The 21,842-nt window shown below is 38.6% G+C and overlaps 2 protein-coding genes across 2 annotated transcripts in view; one reads left to right on the top strand and one right to left on the bottom strand.

The window, feature by feature from the left end:
- The window catches only part of CACNA2D4 (calcium voltage-gated channel auxiliary subunit alpha2delta 4), a 1,345,448-nt gene that overhangs the window by 588,178 nt on the left and 735,428 nt on the right, over positions 1-21,842 (bottom strand). The gene's annotated exons all lie outside the window — the stretch shown is intronic.
- LOC128662497 (leucine-rich repeat and transmembrane domain-containing protein 2-like) overlaps positions 2,271-21,842 on the top strand; it is a 31,730-nt gene continuing 12,158 nt past the window's right edge. The window contains exons 1-2 of the mRNA XM_053716277.1: positions 2,271-2,307; positions 15,560-16,150. Coding sequence (XP_053572252.1) covers positions 2,271-2,307; positions 15,560-16,150 — 628 coding nt within the window. The remainder of the gene's footprint in view (positions 2,308-15,559; positions 16,151-21,842) is intronic.

The following is a 21,842-nucleotide window of genomic DNA, read 5'->3' on the forward strand; positions in this document are numbered from 1 at the left end:
CTGGTCAGCTGTTCACTCATTATGACTGACTCACCTCTGCTCTGATCAGCTGTTCACTCATTATGACTGACTCACCTCTGCTCTGGTCAGCTGTTCACTCATTATGACTGACTCACCTCTGCTCTGATCAGCTGTTCACTCATTATGACTGACTCACCTGTGCTCTAGTCAGCTGCTCACTGATTATGACTGCCTCACCTGTGCTCTGATCAGCTGTTCACTTATTATGACTGACTCACCTGTGCTCTGGTTAGATGCTCACTCATTATGTCTGACTCACCTGTGCTCTGGTCAGACGCTCACTTATTATGACTGACTCACTTGTGCTCTGGTCAGACAATCATTCATTATGACTGACCCACCTGTGCTCTGGTCAGCTGCTCACTCATGTGCTCTGGTTAGATACTCACTCATTATGACTGACTTGCCTGTGCTCTAGTCAGCCACCCACTCATTATGACTGCCTCACCTCTGTTCTGGTCAAACGCTCAGTCATTATGACTGACTCACGTGTGATCTGGTCAGCCAACACACTCATTATGTTTAACTCACCTCTGCTCTGGTCAGACACTCAATCATTATCACTGGCTCACCTGTGTTTTAGTCAGCCACCCACACATTATGATTAATACACCTCTGCTCTGCCACTCACTCATTATAACTGACTCACCTGTGCTCTGGTTAGCCCCCTACTCATTATTTTTAACTCACCTCTGCTCTGGTCAGACACTCAATTATTATGACTGACTAACCTGTGCTCTGGTCAACCAACCAAACATTATGATTAACGCACCTCTGATCTGCCGCTCACTCATTATAACTGGCTCACTTGTGCTCTGGTCAGCTATCATCACTAGCGATCAGCATATTTAAGTAGCCATCAATCACTGGTTTTGTTCAACTCCGGATTAGAAGTATATTGATGCTCTGGATTAATCTTATTCTATGTGTTTAACTATTTATTTTTTTTTGGTTGTAAACATATATGCAAGTATTAGTGCAATAAAGATGCTCTAGCACATTGTGCTTTTTAGAGTAGGTAAAAACTCCCAGAAACCTTTTGATACCCCATCCTCTTTACATGCACATATCCCTCTCTTGTGGCTTCATTTCTACTTATTTTAGCCAAGCTGGTTTAGGTGGAAGCTCATTCCAGTTGGAAATTCGTTCCTTGCATACATGCAGAAAGAGGTTTGTGACCCCTCTTCGTATATATTACTGAATCTGCAAGGTTCGAGTACAATCACGTGTATAGGCCCCTTTACAAGACGTACCCTCTGGGGGTCTTTAGTTTAGTAACTCTATGGAACATTGTATAACTTGCATTTTTAGGGAAGAAGTGTCAGGTGTGTTCCAGCTGGACTTGCACTATACTTCTTGCATGGTTAGTACCATGGGTGAACAGACTGTTCCCATTTCAAATGTAGCATCCTACCCTATACTTGCAGTAGTGTCACAAATATTTCTTTTAGCTCTAATCTGGTTTGGAAATCATGGATGGTGTTATCAGAATGGTGGAATTCCTCCAGAATCCAAACATTCTATGATAGTGCTAGAAGTTGGGTCAATAATCTGATACCATTCCTAAGCAGTCTTCTTATACCAGAGAGGTTGAGAGTTATATTTTTGTAGGAAACTTGACGTTTTTCAAATTCCTTGGAAAAATAATACTTTTTTTCCAGGGTTGCATCATATACTGTGTCCCCTGAGAGGTTTCTTTTCTCAGGTACCTTTGAATCATTGTGTGAAGAAAACTACCTTTCAACTATCATTCAAGGTTACTTTGTCTCTTCGGTTTATTCTCCTTGTTTTGCAATCAAAACAGGTTTGAAACCCAACATTCAGTTACACTTGGTCTAGTATTAAGTCAATTCATAACTGCCATAGTGATGCTTATCCTCATATTCCCATATGCCTGGATAATTTCAAAATAATTTCAGGTTCTATAGATTTGTTCTGAAAAGGTTCTATTTTCAGTTTGCAATCAGACACGGTCCCACGCCTTTTTATCACAGTCTTTTCTGCTATTTAGAGGTACAGTTAGCATATTAGCCGGTTTAAAAGTGCTATGATTCCATCAAACAGAATATTGTTGCATGGTGTTATACTATGGGATCTTATGTCAATGAAGTATCTACCATTTAAAGGGCTGCTTAACTGTCATTGGTTAACAGTGGACTTTTTCAGCTATGTAGAACTGCAAATCCAAGAATCTATCTCAGAAGATACATCTGCCTTATCATATAAGGTTGTCCTTTGACTAGTAGACAATGGAGACTACAACCGCCGTACATGATCAAGACACAGGTCAGTCTGTTTAGTCGGGGTATAGTTTAGAATGATCGATCAATGAAAGGTGGTCTCTTTATGAGTCCTCTCTTACAGAATTGTGAACTCTGTGCTGTATTTTGGCTAAGAGGACCCTTGGCTGCTGTTGTCTCAGTATTTAATTGTACAAGATAATAATGATCATCTAAATTAATCAGTGAGGGATGATTTAGACAATCCTTATTATGTTGTCAATATAACAAGGTCTCTGATGATGGAGGTTTTACGCATCTTTGCAGACTAATTTAACTCGTCATGTTGTTCACAGTAGGTCTGAAGATAAAAGCAGCTTTATTTTATCTTGTAACTGAGGTTATTTAGGCCACAGATCATCTTGTCTCCATTAAAGGCAAATAGCAGTCGAGAAAATCAAATGGCTAATTGCGTCACTGGGCTTTTCAGAGCTTTTTGCTGATTAAGATTGAACTAGTTATAAATGAATAATAATAGCACTTTAAATATATTTGTGACTATAGTAAAAAGGAAAAGGATTTCTCAAATGCAAATAATTTCCTTGCATAAAATAATTCAGAACATAAAGTTGCTTCTGTATCCATCTCCCTTAAGTTAGATTCATTTATCAGGTGCCTTTAGGGATATGAAGCATTAAAGAGAAACATCTCATCATTTATCTAATGAAAGATTCATGCATCTGATTCATGTCACTTTGAAGCTAAATAGCAAGAAGCAAAGAGAAATGAGACAGAAGACCCTCCCCAATACAACCAGATATTCACCCTGTAACAACATGACAACGGGTCTGATTTGCTTTATGCCGTGCATGGGATGTACAGTATGTAGAATGCAGACTACACTTATTTAGTTTAATGGGACACTGCTGTTATTTTTTTACGGCATGTCATTTTTGCTTTACTTGAAGTGGAATTTTTCTTTCATGATTCAGATAGGGAATACAATTTTAAACAACATTCCAATTTACTTCTATTATTTATTTTGCTTAATTCTTCAGATGTCCTTTGTTGAAGAAATTGCAATGCACATGGGTGAGCCAATCACATGAGGCATCTATGTGCAGCTAGTGAGCCTATTTAGATATGCTTTTCAACAAAAGGATAGCAAGAGAATGAAGCAAATTAGATAATAGAAGTAAATTAGAAAGTTGTTTAAAATTGCATGTCCTTTCTAAATCATGAAAGAATACGTTTCATGTTTCTTTAACTCTTTGAGTGCCAATGACGGCTCTGAGCCGTCACAGAGTTTCCCACTTTGGTGCTAATGACGGCTCAGAGCCGTCACTAGCACTCTTCCACCTTGAGGGAGATCTGGGGCTCCCACCAGCTCCTACCCCGGCAATCGTGCCTGTAGAGTGACAGGCATCGCCAGGGCATAACGTTTTGCATGGTGATGTCACGAGCAATGACGTGATGACGTCACCGCGCAACTTTATTAACAATTTGTCAATATAAAGTATAGGGAAAGGGGGCATGCTGCTTAGAAGCCTGTATCTCGGGCATCTAAGCAGCTACAGATCCCCAAGACCCACCATTGGAAAGGTAATCGCCTAACCTTTCCAATGATTTAAGTCTGGAAAACATATTTAACAAGTTAAAACATTTTTTTTCACAAAATAAAAAAATTAATTAAATCAGCTTAGCACCCAGGTGGGAAAGTTCTTAGCACTCAAAGGGTTAATGTGTCTCCTGTAATGTAACTCCTGCAAAGGGGTAAGACAATTAGATAAAGTACCACTCAAGAACAGCAAGAAACGCAGCTCTTGAGCTAAATACATTAAAGGGACATGAAACCCAAAATGTTTCTTTCATGATTCACATAAAGAATACAATTTTATAAAAGTTTCCAGTTTACTTCTATTATCAGATTTGCTTCGTACTCTTGTTATTCTTTGTTTAAGAGATATCTAGATAGGTAGCGTGCACATGTCTGCACTACATGACAGTAAATAGTGCTGCCATCTAGTGCTCTTGCTAATGTATAACTTTGTTGCAAAACTGCTGCCATATAGTGCTGAAGACGTGCACTCTCCTGAGTTTGCTTTTCTGCTTTTCAACAAAGGATAACAAGAAAACAAAGAAAGTTTGATAATAGAAGTAAATTACAAAGTAATTTAAAACTGTTTGTTCTATCTGAATTATTAAAGAAAATTGTTGGGTTTTATGTCCCATTAAGCGATTGGCAGGTTTTTGTGTGACTGCCACTGCCAATTAGCTCATCAGTTGTTTCCTGCATAGGACCAGCAGTTCTCTGCACCTGCCTGGCAGGACTTTGTGTTTAAGGGGAAAGTCCACTCCAGAATTTTTATTGTTTAAAAAGATAGATAATACCTTTATTACCCATTCCCCAGTTTTGCATAACCAACACTTATATTAATACACTTTTTACCTCTGTGATTACTTTGTATCTAAGCCTCTGCAGACTGCCCCCTTATCTCATTTATATTAATACACTTTTTACCTCTGTGATTACCTTGTATCTAAGCCTCTGCAGACTGCCCCCTTATCTCATTTATATTAATACACTTTTTACCTCTGTGATCACCTTGTATCTAAGTCTCTGCAGACTGCCCCCTTATTTCATTTTTTTGACACACTTGCATTTTTAGCCACTATATGGCATATTTATCAAAGTGCGAGCGGACATGATACGATGTAGCGTATCATGTCTGCTGCACATCAATAAATGCATTTATCATTGCACAAGTAGTTCACCAGAACTGCTTGTGCAATACCGCCCCCTGCAGATTCGCGGCCAATCAGCCGCTAGCAGGGGGTGTCAATCAACCGGATCGTATTCGACCAGGTTGATTTCTGTCCGCCGCCTCAGAGCAGACGAACAAGTTATAGAGCAGCGGTCTTTAGTTATGGTGCAGCTCCGAAAATGTTATTGTTTAAAAAGATAGATAATCCCTTTATTACCCATTCCCCAGTTTTGTACAGCCAATATGGTTTTATTAATATACTTTTACCTCTGTAATTACCTTGTATCTAAGCCTCTACAGACTGCCCCCTTATTTCTGGGATATTTTTTATTTATTATCTATTGACTTGCATTTTAGCCAATCAGTGCTGTGTCATGCACAACTCCATGGGAGAGAGCACAATGTTATCTATATGGCCCACATGGATTAGCAGTCTATTTCGGTGAAAGGCTAATAAAAAAGCATGCAACAAGAGGCTGTCTGTAGTGGCTTAGAAACAGGCAGAAATTTAGAGGTTTAAATGTTATAAAGTATATTAATATAACAATGTTGGCTGTGCAAAGCTGGGAAATGGGCAGTAAAGGCATTATCTAACTTATTAAACAATAACAACTGTTCCTTTAAATAGCAATTCAGAGTCATTTTATATTGGTTCATAGTGCCAGTGCTATATTTTACTTACTGTGGTTAATTATTAATATGTATCTTTATGTATTTTATATGGCAATAACTGTGGGGATTTGATTAAACGGAAGTGATGAAATGTAAAAACGTTTACTATGGATATTTTTGGCTTCACGTGTTTTGTTTTCTAAATTGTATTATTCCTATAAATGTGATGCTCTGATGAACCCTGCATGACGTATTCCTACAAAAGAACCATATTTCTAGAAAATCCCAGATCTAATTTGCTTTATCTCAGTTCCACAGACATAAAAAGTGGAGCAGTGTAAACTTAGAGACATGAAACTCAAATGATTTCTTTCATGATGCAGATAGAGCATAACATTTTAAACATATTTCTAATTTACTTTGCTTTGTACTCCTGCTATCCTTTGTTGAATGAGCAGCAATGCGCTACTGGGAGCTAGCTGAATACATCACGTTAGCCAGTAATAAGAGGCAGATATGTGCAGCCACCAATTAGTGGCTAGATTAAAGCAAATTAGATAATAGAAGTAAATGGGAAAATGATTTAAAATGTCATGGAAGAAAAAAATAGTCTTCATGTTCATTTAAGCACAATCATTACAAACAATGTATAGAAGAAACATAATTGCTATGTGCAGTGCATGATGCATAGTATTATTATATACAATGCAGCACTCTATAGAGTACAGGAGGTATATAAACATTTTATATACTGCTGAAATGCTCTCTCTTTTTTGTCTTTTTTCTGAACAGTAGTGCAGGTAGGTTAGAGTGGCGCTTGTCTAGGGTGGTGTAACAGCTGGGACTGTTCCTCCTGCCCTCTCCAGCCATACCTTGTTTCAGCTCTAGTTATCATTGCATGAATTATTTAAGAAAAGGCGAAGGGGATTGGGTGCTGCTCACATTTCATATGCAGAGCTCAGCTTTCAGCTGCCTACCAGTGCTGAAACTATACACGATTCACTCCCACCGCACTGTCAATGGCATCTCATCTTTCACACGCCATCTGCTGCCAGACACCTTGCATTTCTATACGGAAACTGATAAGGGGCACTCACAGGCTGCCTACTGATGGCACAACCTGTAGTTAAACAGTGCACCTCTTATATTGTGTATATACTGTAAGTGAGTCAGCTAATAAAACTAGACTATGAATATAATTTGCTACTGAACATGCCAGTGCTGAGCACACAGTAAATCCATGTTGTAAAGTGCTTAGCTTATAACACTGGGAACTGTATGCCAAGACCATTAGGTATTTATTTTACCTAACCTCTGCTGTGTCACACAGAGCCTTGAAGTATCAAATCATGTGATTTGTCAGAAGGATACGTCACTCAGGACACAGTTTCTCGCAATAGAACTATTCTATTCTGCTGGTGTCTAAGTCATACCGACATTAAAGAGACGGGAAACTCCAAATATTTAAATCATGATTCGGATAGAACATACAATTTTAAACAAGTTATGCGCGCTATAGGGAATTTAACAAACATAACAAAAGTTGCATTATTTAACCCTCTATAGTGCAGCCATTACAAGTTTTAAAACAGACAGCTTGTGAGTGCGATATGGTGGTTTAAAGCTCCATACCGCACAAAATACAGGCGCTGTTTTGACGTGCTCGTGTACGCTTTCCCCATAGACATCAATGGGGAGAGCGGGTCAGAAAAAAAACACCTGCGATCGCGGAATGAAAAGCTCCGTAACGCAACCCCATTGATGTATATGGGGAAAACATTTTTTTAAGTTTAACCCCTTAATGACAACTGACGTACCAGGTACGTCAAGCAAAATCTAACTGTTAATGACAATAGACGTACCTGGTACGTCAGTTGTCTTAGAGAGTGCTGGAAGCGATCGCAATCGCTTCCAGCAGCTCTCAGGGTATTGCAGTGATGCCTCGATATGGAGGCATCCTGCAATACCTTTTAACAAGCCTCCGATGCAGAGAGAGCCACTCTGTGGCCCTCTCTGCACCGGTAACAATGGTGCTGTTTTCGGGGGGAGTGAAACAAGGAGGCGGCAGCGTGCGCGCGCGCGTGTGCACGGGGGCGCGCGCGCACACATTAGCCACTGACACCAATGGAACAAAAGTTGGAAAAAAAAAGTTAACAAAAAAAAGTTAAAAAAATAAAAAAAATATATATATATATATAAAAGGATCTGGGGGGGGGGGGTTGGGGGTATTGAGGGGGGGGCTGCTACACTACAGAAAAGTTTGAAAATACTGTTTTTGGGGGCAAATTGGGTACTGGCAGACAGCTGCCAGTACCCAAGATGGTGGCAATTAAGTAGCAGGGAGGGTTATAGAGCTGTTTGGTGGGGGATCAGGGAGGTTGGGGGCTAAGGCAGGGCTCCATTACAGCTGAATACATTTAAAAAAAAAAAAAAAAAACTCCTTTTATTTAGTACTGGCAGACTTTCTGCCAGTACTTAAGATGGCGGGGACAATTGTGGGGTGGGGGAGGGAAGAGAGCTGTTTGGGAGGGATCAGGGGGTGGGATGTGTCAGGTGGGAGGCTGATCTCTACACTAAAGCTAAAATTAACCCTGCCAGCGCCCTACAAGCTACCTAATTAACTCCTTCACTGCTGGGCATAATTCACGTGTTGTGCGCAGCAACATTTAGCGGCCTTCTAATTAACAAAAAGCAACACCAAAGCCATATATGTCTACTATTTCTGAACAAAGGGGATCCCAGAGAAGCTTTTACAACCATTTGTGCCATAATTGCACAAACTGTTTGTAAATAATTTCAGTGAGAAACCTAAAATTGTGAAAAATTTAAAAATTTAAAGGTTTTTTTAATTTGCACGCATTTGGCGGTGAAATGGTGGCATGAAATATACCAAAATTGGCCTAGATCAATACTTGGGGTTGTCTACTACACTAAACTAAAGCTAAAATTAAGGCTGCAAGCTCCCTACAAGCTCCCTGATTAACCCCTTCACTCCTGGGCATAAAACACGTGTGGTGCGCAGCGGCATTTAGCGGCCTTCTAATTACCAAAAAGCAACCCCAAAGCCATATAAGTCTATTATTTCTGAAAAAAGGGGATCCCAGAGAAGCATTTACAACCATTTGTGCCCTAATTGCAGAAGCTGTTTGTAAATAATTTCAGTGGGAAACCTAAAGTTTGTGACAAAATGTGTGAAAAAGGGAAAACATTTTTTAATTTGATCGCATTTGGCGGTGAAACGGTGGCATGAAATATACCAAAATGGGCCTAGATCAATACTTTGGGATGTCTTCTAAAAAAAAATATATACATGTCAAAGGATATTCAGGTATTCCTGACAGATATCAGTGTTCCAATGTAACTAGCGCTAATTTTGAAAAAAAAAGTGGTTTAGAAATAGCAAAGTGCTACTTGTATTTATTGCCCTATAACTTGCAAAAAAGCAAAAGAACATGTAAACATTGGGTATTTCTAAACTCAGGACAAAATTTAGAAACTATTTAGCATGGTTGTTTTTTGGTGGTTGTAGATGTGTAACAGATTTTGGGGGTCAAAGTTAGAAAAAGTGTGTTTTTTCATTTATTCCTCATATTTTATAATTTTCTTTATAGTAAATTATAAGATATAATGAAAATAATTGTATCTTTAGAAAGTCCATTTAATGGCGAGAAAAACGGTATATAATATGTGTGGGTACAGTAAATGAGTAAGAGGAAAATTACAGCTGAACACAAACACCACAGAAATGTAAAAATAGCCATTGTCATTAAAGGGACATGCCACCCACATTTTTTCTTTTATGATTTAGAAAGAGAATGCAATGTTAAACATCTTTCTAATTTACTTATATTATCTAATTTGTTTTATTCTCTTGATATTCTTTGATGAAAAGCATATCTAGATATGCTCACTAGCTGCTGATTGGTTGCTGCACATAGAAGCATCATGTGATTGGCTCACCATGTGCATTGCTTTTTCTTCAAATAAGGATATTTAAAAAATGAAGCAAAATAAATTATGGAAGTAATTGTAATGTTATATAAATTTCTATTCTCTATCTGAATCATGAAAGAAAGATTTTGGGTTTAGTGGCCCTTTAAGGGTAAGAAAATTGAAAAATGTTCCGGTCATTAAGGGGTTAAACCTAACACCCTAACATAAACCCCACGCCTAAACACCCCTAATCTGCTGCCCCCGACATCGCTGACACCTACATAATGTTATTAACCCCTAATCTGCCACCCCCGATACCGCCGCCACCTTAATAAAACTATTAATCCCTAATCTGCAGCTCCCGATATCGCCGCCACTATACTAAAGTTACTAACCCCTATTCCCCTGTCCCTCAACATCACTATGTGGCATAAATCTATTAACCCGTATTCCGCCGCTCCCCAACATTGCCGCCACTAAATAAAGCTATTAACCCCTAAACATCTGGCCTCCCACATCACTACCACTAAATAAATCTATTAACCCCTAAACCACCAGCCCCCCACATCGCAACAACCTAAATTAAACTATATTAACCCCTAAACCTAACCCTAACGTAACCCTAACCCTAACACCCCCAAACTTTAAAATAATTAAAATAGAGCTAAATTAAAGTTACAATTATTAACTAAATACATACTTACCTGTGAAATAAAACCTAAGCTAGCTACAATATAACCTGTTATATTGTAGCTAGCTTAGGTTTTATTTTTATTTCACAGGTAAGTTTGTATTTATTTTAACTATGTAGACTAGTCAGTAAATAGTTATTAACTATTTAATAACTACTTAGTTAAAATAAATACAAACTTACCTGTAATATAAAACTAAAACTGCCTTACACTAAAACGTAACATTACAAAAATAAAAAGCACTACAATTACAAAAAAAAAAAAAAAATAACAAACAAAATTATCCAAAATAATAAAAATTATTCCTATTGTAATACCCTTAAAAAAAAAACACCCCAAAATAAAAAACCCTAATCTATAATAAACTACCAAGGGCCCTTAAAAGGGCCTTTTGTAGGGCATTGACCTAAAGTTAACAGCTCTTTTGCTAAAAAAGAAAATCAAACACCCCCTAACAGTATACAAACCCCCACCCCCCAAAATAAAAATAAATTAAAACCCAATCTACTCATTGCCCTGAAAAGGGCATTCAGCTCTTTTGCTGCCCATTAAAAATAAAAAATGTCTATTCTAAAAAGAAAAACCCACACCAAAACAGAAAAAAAAAAAAAACATTACACAAAATAACAAACAAATTATCAAAAATAATAGCAATTATTCCTATTCTAATACCCATTTAAAAAAAAAAACACCCCAAAATAAAAACCCTAATCTATAATACGCTACTTATAGCTCTTAAAAGGGCCTTTTGTAGGTTATCGCCCTAAGTAACACAGCTCTTTTACCTGTAAAAAATTTTACTAAGACCCCCACACCAGTAAAACCCACCACCCAACCAACCCCCCAAAATAAAAAACCTAACTCTAACAAAAACCTAAGCTACCCATTTCCCTGAAAAGGGCATTTGTATGGACATTTCTCTTAAAAGGGCATTTAGCTCTTTTGCATTGCCCTGAAAAGGGCATTTAGGATCCAATAGGATGAGAGCTACTGAAATCCTATTGGCAGTTCAAATCAGCCAATAGAATGAGAGCAACTGAAATTCTATTGGCTGATTTGAATAGCCAATATAATTTCAGTAGCTCTCATCCTATTGGCTGATTTGAACAGCCAATAGGATTTCAGTAGCTCTCATCCTATTGGCTGATTTTAATTTTCAAAATCAAATTAGCCAGTAGGAATGCAAGGGACGCCATTTTGAATCGCGTACCTTGCATTGAAGATTTAGTATACGGCGGCGACCATATGAAAGGGATGCTCCGTGCCAGATGTCTTCAGGATGGACCCGCTCTGCGCCGCCAGGATAAAGATAGAAGACGCCACCGGGATGAAGATAGAAGATGCAGCCTGGATAAAGATGGAGCCGCCGGGAAGATCCTTCAAGCAGGACTTCAGCAACTGTGAATGGATCTTCGGAGGTTAGTGTTAGGATTTTTAAAACTTTTTTGGGTGTTTGTTTTTTTTTAGTTTAGGGTTTGGGCTTTTCGTAAAAGAGCTAAATGCCCTTTTCAGGGAAATGCAAAAGAGCTAAATGCCCTTTTCAGGGAAATACAAAAGAGCTAAATGCCCTTTTAAGGGCAATGCCCATACAAATGTCCTTTACAGGACAATGGGTAGCTTAGGTTTTTGTTAGAGTTAGGTTTTTTTTATTTTGGGGGTTGGTTGGGTGGTGGGTTTTACTTTTGTGGGGGTCTTTGTAATTTTTTTACAGGTAAAAGAGCTGTTTAACTTAGGGCAATGCCCTACAAAAGGCCCTTTTAAGGGCTATTGGTAGTTTATTGTAGGCTAGTTTTTTTATTTTGGGTGTTCTTTTTTTATTAGATTAGGTGTAATTCTTTTTTATTTTTGATAATTCGGTTTGTTATTTTTTGTAATTTAGTATTTTTTATTTTTTGTAATTAGATACTTTGTACTTTTTTAATGTGTAATATAGTTTATTTAATTGGTAGTTAGTTTAATTTGACAGGTAAGTTTTAATATAATTTAAGATAGGGAAATTGTAATTTTAATATAAAGTTAGGGGGGTGTTAGGTTTAGGGGTTACTAGTATAAATTAGTTTATTGCGATGTGGGGGGCTTTCGGTTTAGGGGTTAATAGGTTTATTTTGTTGTGTGGGGCTTGCGGTTTAGAGGTTAAGAGGTTTATTATAGTGGCAGCGGAATTAGGGGTTAATAACTTTAGTATAGTGGGGCGATGTGGGCGGACAGCAGATTAGGTGTTAATAATATTTAAATAGTGTCTGTGATGCGGAGGGCAGCGGTTTAGGGGTTAATAACTTTATTATAGTGGCAATGATGGATGTCGGGGACCTGCGGAATAGGGGTTAATAAATTGTTTTAGTGGCGGTGATGTCAGGAGTTTATGGGTGTTTAGTGTACTTTGTGACAGTTTAGTTATGAGTTTTATGTAACAGTTTTGTAGCATAAAACTCATAACTACTGCTGTCAGATTGCGAAACGGATCTTGTCGTTATAGGGTGTAACGCAAGATTTTTAGACTCACCGCAAAACTTGTAATGGCTGCGCTATGGAAGTCCCATAAAAAAAATTAATTTTCACGAGTACGGGACTGACGTTGCGTTACAGGCTAAAAGGCTTGCTGTACAGCTATACCAACAAGACTTATAATGACTGCAGTGCTGTTTTAACGATGAAATGACAATTTTTTCAGCGTTAAAACACGAACGCACAACTTGTAATCTAGGTGCTAGTTAGGCAATCGCAAGAAACCAATGTGTGCAGGCAACAATCATCAGATAGCTCCCACTAGTGTAGGATATGTGCACATTTATTTTCAACAATGGATACCAAGAGAACAAAGCAAATTTGAAACTAAAAGTGATTGTAAAAGTGTATTAAAATAACATGCTCTTTCTGAATCATGCAAGTTTAATTTGGACTTTCTCATCCCTTTAATCAATTCAGTATATTATGTACATATTTCCATGTGTGTGTTATTATGTACGCTTCAGTTTAGGATAATGTGTTGTAGCTGATAAGGAAAACTCATGCAGCGCTATTGGTAGACAGTAACACACCCCATAATCATAGGGCATACAATGTTTATTTCTCAGCCTTAGGAACATCCATTTAAAAATATGAAACACATTTGAAAGGTTTTTTTTAGATGCATCAAATCTAAAACTTTAAAAGTCCTTTTACGTTTTATACAAATTCATGTACAATTAGTTTTGTTTGGGTGTTTGACGGAAAGCTGAATTGTTTTATTGCCAACAATAAACATTTTTGAACATCATCACAATTCTGACAAATAAAAACATATTTCATATTAAAGGGAAATGAAACCTCTATTTTAATTCTATTATCAATTTTTCTTTGTTCACTTGGTATTTTTTGTTGAAAAGCAGAAACGTAAGCTTAGGAGCCAGCCCATTTCTGGAGCCCTATATGGCTGCAGTTTTGCAAGAATGTTATCCTTTGCAAGAACACTAGAGGGCAGCACTATTTCCTGCCATGTAGTGATCCAGATGCCTACCTAGGTATCTCTTCAACACAGAATATCATGGGAATGAAGCCAATTTGATAATAGAAGTAAATTAGAAACTTTTTTAAAAGGGTCTGCTCTGTCTGAATAACAAAAGAAAATATTTGGGTTTCATATCCCTTTCAGTTTTAACTAGTACTGCATAGGTAAAGCTGAATTTTAACTAGGTCTTGGGACCTAAAAAACCCTTATGAATCCAGTACTGATAACTTGCAGCCACCAATCACTAGCTAGCTCCCAGTGTGCATTGCTGCTGTTGAGCCTACCTAAGTACAATATGCTCTTCAACAATGGATACAAATAGAACAAAGCAAATTTGACAATAGAAGTAAAGTGGAAAGTTGTAAAAAAAAAAAAGGCCTATGGCCTCTATTTATCAAGGTCTGGCGGACCTGATCCGACACTGCGGATCAGGTCCGCCAGACCTCGCTGAATACGGCGAGCAATAAGCTCGCCATATTCTGGTGCAACGCTGCCCCCTGCAGACTCGTGGCCAATCGGCTGCCAGCAGGGGGGGTGTCAATCAACTTGATCATACTCGATCGGGTTGATTTCCGGCGATGTCTGTCCGCCTGCTCAGAGCAGGCGGACAGGTTATGGAGCAGCGGTCTTTGTGACCGCTGCTTCATAACTTGTGTTTCTGAAGACTCGCCAGAAACACGGCCCTTCAAGCTCCGTACGGAGCTTGATAAATATGGGCCATAGTATTAAAGGTCTTGCGAACCTGATACGCTCTCCATATTCAGCATTGCACCAGCAGCTCACAAGAGTTGCTGGTGCAACGCCGCCCCCTGCAGACTCACGGCCAATCGGCCGCCAGCGGGGAGGTGTCAATCAACCCGATCGTATTCGATCGGGTTGAATTGTGGCAATTTCTGTCCGTCTGAGGGCTATGGAGCAGCGGTCTTTTGACCATTGCTTCATAACTGCTGTTTTTGGCGAGTCTGAAAACTCATACAGAGCTTGATAAATGGGCCTCTCTATCTCAATCATGAAAGCTTAATTTTGATTTTATAGTCCCTTTAAGTTTTGCAAATATGATGGAAAAAAGTGTTGGGTCCTGATTGGGGCTTATGTGTGGTTTGCAATCTAATTCAGGATCCTAAGTCCTATATCTGAAGCCCTAAATGGATCCATGCTTTAGTTAGTTTGTGAAAGAGCACAGTAATGAATATGCAAAGCTCCTGCAGTATGTCACATATTACATCAGAGGGTCACATATTACATCAGAGGGTCACGTATTACATCAGAGAGTCACATATTACATCAGAGGGTCACATATTACATCAGAGGGTCACGTATTACATCAGAGGGTCACATATTACATCAGAGGGTCACATATTACATCAGAGGGTCACGTATTACATCAGAGGGTCACATATTACATCAGAGGGTCACGTATTACATCAGAGGGTCACATATTACATCAGAGGGTCAGGTATTACATCAGAGGGTCACATATTACATCAGAGGGTCACGTATTACATCAGAGGGTCATATATTACATCAGAGGGTCACGTATTACATCAGAGGGTCACATATTACATCAGAGGGTCACATATTACATCAGAGGGTCACGTATTACATCAGAGGGTCACATATTACATCAGAGGGTCACGTATTACATCAGAGGGTCAGGATAAAGGTTCTAAATGACATGAACTGATGTTGACAGAAGCACAATTATTGCAATAACCTCTCTATTCTTATATTCTCATGTTCTCTCCTTTCTCTTTGCTACATTCATGCTACAATGAACCTTGTCTCTGTAATCTCTTTCACTCACCGTATCTCTTTCTCCTTGTTTTTCAGTCTTGGTGCTTTGGTTATCTGTTTGTGTTGCCTCTACCCTGCTTCCCTGTCCACGTTCTTGCACGTGTAACACCAGCAGCTTGGAAGTGGATTGCAGCGGTCGAGGTCTGACCTCTGTGCCCCCTGACATCCCCCAAGATACTCGAACTCTCCTGCTGCTTAACAATCGCCTCAGCTCCCTCCCAGGAGGGTCCTTTGCTAACTTGAGCTCTCTACATCGATTGGACCTCTCTAACAATTTTCTGGATCAGCTGCCCTCACAGTTGTTGGGGGAGCTTGGAAACCTTACAGAGCTGAGGCTCCGCAATAATAGTATTCGTGGGCTGGACCGTGACCTATTGCAGGGGCTTCCTCTCCTGCGCAGGCTGGACCTTTCACTAAATGGACTTTCACAGCTGCCTTCTGGCCTCTTTGATGATCTTCCAATGTTGCACTGGCTCTCACTGCGATCTAACCGACTACAGAGCTTGGACAGGGTGACTTTTGAGCCTCTGAATAACCTGGAGATTATTCAGTTGGGGGACAATCCCTGGGAGTGTGACTGTAACCTGCGTGAATTCAAGCACTGGATGGAATGGTTCTCCTATAGAGGTAAGGACTACAGTATACACAAACTACTGACACTAACCTTTTGTTATAGTCAGCATTATTTGTAAACAATCAGACCTCTCTCAAGCAATGTTCAATTGGTTAAAATTTACAAAACTTAAAATAACCATGAAACCCACAATTTTTGTTTCATGATTCAGTTAGAGCATAAGATTTTAAAGAGCTTTCCAATTTACTTCTATTATTAAGTTTGCTTCATTCTGTTAGTATCCTTTGTTGAAGCAATACACTACAGGGCGCAAGCTAAACACATCAGGTGAGTCAGTTAAGAGTATACAGTATACTGTATATGCAGCCACCAATCAGAAGCTAGCTCCCATTAGTGCTTTACTGCTCTTGAGCCTACCTAGGTATGATTTTCAACAAAAGATATTATAAAACAAAGCAAATTAGATAATAGAAGTAAATTGGAAAGTTGTTTAACCCCTTCATGCCTAAGAAGGGGAGAGTGTGACCTGTTGAACTTTTATATATTGAGATTGCTGCATCCTGGCACTTTGACACTGAAGTTAGTGAGAGTGCATCTTTCTGCGTGTGTGTGTATATATATATATATATTTTTTTTTTCTTTTCATACAGGGTATATAAAGAAACTACAAAACTTGTAACACAAAAGCTAAACCATTTAGCTCATTGCCATTTTTGATGCACTGGGGCTGTAGTCTATACCCAGAACTTCTTTCTTCTGATATAATTAATCAGAATATCAGAAGAAAGAAGTTCTGGGTGCAGACTATAGCCCCAGTGAATCAAAAATGGCAATTAGCTAAAACAATAAATATATATATATAATAAATGTTTATATGTGCATGATAAAGGTTACAACATATAAAAAAGGTCAGATTATCCCTGTTCTAAAGTGCATAGAACATAAATAGTTTGAGTGTACACTTTGACTTTGTAGTGTTAGACGACGTGAGAGTGGCACATGCAGCTGCGTAATATTCAGATATTGAATATAGTTCCTCTGCAGTTAGGCACTCATTATGCTGTGCATTAGGTCTGGCTGACAAGTATAGAGAGCATGTTCAAATCAGACACTGAGTGTTTGAGCAGAGAGATGAGCAGCAGTTGGTTCAAAGTTATATTTATTTGCCAGTAGCAATTATTCTTTGTTTCACAGATTTGTTTTATTTTCTGAGCCAATTAGGACTGGGCATTTAGTCTGCTGTGTTAAACAGAATGTAGACAAATCTCAATTCTGTGACTGGAGATGGCAGGAGTAATGCTGGCAAGGGCTGATACTTCGAAGGGTAACGTTATGAAGAGAAAATGATAAGAAGCAGTTAGTCAGAAAAGTGGTGTTAGCATCTTAAAACTAGGATTGTACTCTGCAAGCAATCCTCAGGTAAATGTACAAAAAATACAAGATCCGCTACACAGCAAACCACAAACAGTAGGATTAAGAAAAATATTTTATCAATATGAGAAAGGATATATATGTCACAGAAATATAGAAAAACAAAGACATAAAATAAAAACCACCGATGGTTACTAACAGTCAAGATACATGACATGACATATTATGATCGATCAAATAGTGTTAAAAACTAAACAATACTATTTATTTAAAAGCAATCGTAATTCCTCCAAGATTAACTGGGGTGGCTGAAGCTATGATTCTCAGCGGATATGGTTGGTGTTTAGAAAGTTTATAGCCCTCAGCGGCTGTCCGCTAATGAATAAGGAGTCTTTAAAAGTCAATGACGTTGCAGGTAATCCTATATGCCACTATGGTATTCTGGAATATTCAAGAAAACAATAACTGCTTCACTTTGGAAATCTCAGTGGGAGGTAAATCGCCCGGTATACTTCACCACTTGTATCCGGTATGTCCGGTGTGGCAGCACTCTTGCTCTCGTATCCTTAGGCAGGCTCACTATGGATCGCCGCTCCTCTAACTCCAGGTAATCCTATATGCCTCTATGGTGTTCTGGAATATGTAAGAAAACAATACCTGTTTCACTTGGAAATCAGAGTGGAAGGTAACTCGCCCGGTATACTTCACCACTTGTGTCCAGTGTGGCAGCACTGTTTCTTGCGCTTGTATCCTTAGGCAGACTCACTGTAACTCACTGCGTCTCCGACTCCAAACTTGCTTCCGCATTCAGAAGTCACATACAGTAAAGTGGCCAATCGGGTGCAGTATTTTTGGTGTTACTTTCAAATGTTAAATCTTCAGTGGAAGGGTAAATAACCAGCTTGCTTATCAGAACGCTCTGAATTCACTGACTGGTGGAGGTTCATCTAGGCGTTTCAGCCCAGATAATGGCCTTTATCAAGATGTCTCTCCTTCATTATGGTTGTCCTTTTATACTCAATCGCATAGTGGTCATATTTCATTACCTGTTAGCCACACCTCTTAAAGATATATGTGTTCCTTATCCTCTGTGTATTTCAATTGGTTGACTTGTATACTCCATCTTCTATTTAGATCTTTATATTTACATGCCTTTCATGCCTTAAACTTGCAGGCTACACATTTGTGGCATGGATAGAATCCTTTTATATCTTCTCCAAATAAATAATAATAAATGGAGAAGATATAAAAATTTTCTATCCATGCCACAAATGTGTAGCCTGCAAATTTAGTAGCAAAACCAATAAAATAGTCTCTACAACCAACAAAAAGAAATTTGTTATACAAGATACTATTAAATGTTCAGATATGGACTTAACTGAATGTCCTTGTCATAGACAGTATTTAGGATAAACCCAGTGTATCCTGAGAGACCGAATAAGAGAACATCTCTGTAATATAAAAAATTGATTTAAGGGACATTTACTGTCTAAACATTTCAGGGATTATCACAATCAAGACACAACTGGCCTTAAATATTGGGGGATAAAAAAGGTTAAAAGAGATTGGAGAGGTGGGGATTTCGAAAGAAAACTTTTATACCATGAAGCAAACCTTATATATAATATGGGCACACTCATTCCAAATGGTTTAAATGCCAAACTTGACCTAAACCCCTTTATTCATGATTAGTAAATATGGCAAGTCATACATCGACGATTGGTAAAGGCCATTATCTGGGCTGAAACGCGTAGATGAACCTCCACCAGTCAGTCAATTCAGAGCGCTCTGATAAACAAGCTGGTTATTTACACTTCCACTGAAGATTTAACATTTGAAAGTAACGCCAAAAAGACTGCACCCGATTGGCCACTTCACTGCATGTGACTTCTGAATGCAGAAGGAAGTTTGGAGTCAGAGACGCGGTGAGTTACAGTGATTCTGCCTAAGGATACAAGCACAAGAAACAGTGCTGTCACACTGGACACAAGTGGTGAAGTATACCGGGGGCGAGTTACCTTCCACTGGGATTTCCAGTGGAAGGTAACAGGTATTGTTTTCTTACATATTCAGGTATTGTTTTATTACATATTCCAGAACACCAAAGAGGCATATAGGATTACCTGGAGTTAGAGGATCCACCCAGGTGCTGAACCAAAATTGGGCTGGCTCCTATGCTTACATTCATGCTTTTTAAAATAAAGATATCAAGAGAACGAAAAAAAATGATAATAGGAGTAAATTAGAAAGTTGCTTAAAATTGCATGTTCTATCTGAATCATGAACGTTTAATTTTGACTAGACTATTCATTTAAATTTTATTTAAAAAATATCTCTATCTTGGAGGAGAAAAGGAAGGAGCACACATGTATAGCAAGACATTTGTCTTGTCAAGATAGCCACCAGATCAGAGCTTTACAAATAGAATCACAGAGCCACGGCTCCCAAAATGTCACCTCTGGCTCCTAACTCTCTTACTCTATTCTACATTTAACTATATACAATATATTTCCGCAGAACCTAAAACATTGTGATTAGCTCAATATTCCACCTGCTCCAAAGTCTCATATACATTTGTCGAACCAGGGTCGGCTCCAGAACGAATGAAATGGGGGCATTTTTTTTTCATGAGGGGGCACGCATACAAAGCATGTATGAGAGTCAAAATAAGAGCAGACCTACATATTCTGCAGGAAAGTGTAGCTTCTGGCTGGCTTATCCCCCACTATTGTGCTAAATCACTAGGTAAAAGAATGAAGTCTAAATCCTATGCAGTGCACTAAAACAGAGCCATTAAACTTAAGACCCCCAGTGCAATAGCTCCTTAAAAACAATTCACCCCTTAAACACCCTGATCCATAAACCTTAAACTCATTCTCAAATCTCAATCATGTCCCCTATACAGCCATGCACCCCAAACCCCCCAATGCAATTAACCCCTTTGTTTGCAATAGCAGTGAGGATACTAGGTTTTCAGGTACTGCTAATTTTGTAGATTAGATTTAGCTATACCTGTTTTGCAGTAACTAACGGATATCAGGCTACTTAATACAACCTATGTACTGTGAACCTATAAGAATATGATTGTATCATATAATTATAAGTCTATAAATGGCTACCGGCTTCTAACGACTCCTCAAAAGTGCACTGTATCGGGCCTAAGATCATAGTGCACTTTTGATGCGTCAATATTCTTATCATGGTCTATTGTTTAAGAAAATGAGTAACTCACGATAGGTAAAATTAATAGGGTTAAGACAAGTCCAAAAAGTCTCTAACTTCCAATTCCAAATAAGAGGTTAAGACACGGAGCTCCTTGCAGATGCGTGATGCGACCTCACAGTTTGGCAGCTAACTCCGCCCCCATCATGCAGCATTACATAACAATTCATTTTTTTATTTATTATTTTTACAGCGTATGACCATATCAATATTTTTTGAGAGGGCACAGCATTCCATTTGGGTGGGCATTCCCCCCAAATGCCCCCCCTTGGAGCCGACCCTGTGTCAAACCATGCACTTAGCATTGCACCTGGTGTACATTTATCCAGCATATAGGGAAAGATGAAAATCAATAGCAGCCGGCCCATCTGTAACATTTGTAAAAGCTAGACAGAGGTCTGCGTGAAAGAGAAGCGTCAGTGGGCTACATGTGCAATAGCAGTACAGTCCAGCCAAATGTGGAACAGCTGTGGGTATGCAACCTAACCTAGAGTTTTCTAGATTTAAAGGGACAGTCTACACCAGAATTGTTATTGTTTAAAAAGATAGATAATCCCTTTATCACCCATTCTCCAGTTTTGCATAACCAACACGGTTATACTGGTATTCTTTTTACCGCTGTGATTACCTTGTATCTAAGCCTCTGCAGACTGCCCCCTTATTTCAGTTCTTTTGACAGACTTGCATTTTAGCACAATGTTATTTATATAGCACACATTAACTAACGGCCTCTAGTTGTTAAAAACTGTAAAAATGCATTTAGATAAGAGGCGGCCTACAAGGGCTAAGAAATTGGCATATGAGCCTACCTAGGTTTAGCTTTCAACTAAGAATAGCAAGAGAGCAAAGCAAAATTGATGATAAAAATAAATTGGAAAGTTGTTTAAAAAATTACATGCACTATCTGAATTATGAAAGTTTATTTTTGACTAGACTGTCCCTTTAAGATCACTGTAGTCTGCTTAAACCACATGTTGCTTTTCTTAAAGGGACATACAAAGGCAAAAGTAAAATGTTCTATCGAATTAGAGCATTTTCTTACTGCACTGTCTGTTGCTTAGCTATGCCTTTGAGTTTAACCCCTGCTAAGGAGTCAAATACATAGAAGAAGTCAGCTCTGGATTAGAAACACAAAACAGGTCCAGAGAAGAA

The sequence above is a fragment of the Bombina bombina genome, chromosome 6, assembly GCF_027579735.1.
Source record: "Bombina bombina isolate aBomBom1 chromosome 6, aBomBom1.pri, whole genome shotgun sequence".
Lineage (NCBI taxonomy): Eukaryota > Metazoa > Chordata > Amphibia > Anura > Bombinatoridae > Bombina > Bombina bombina.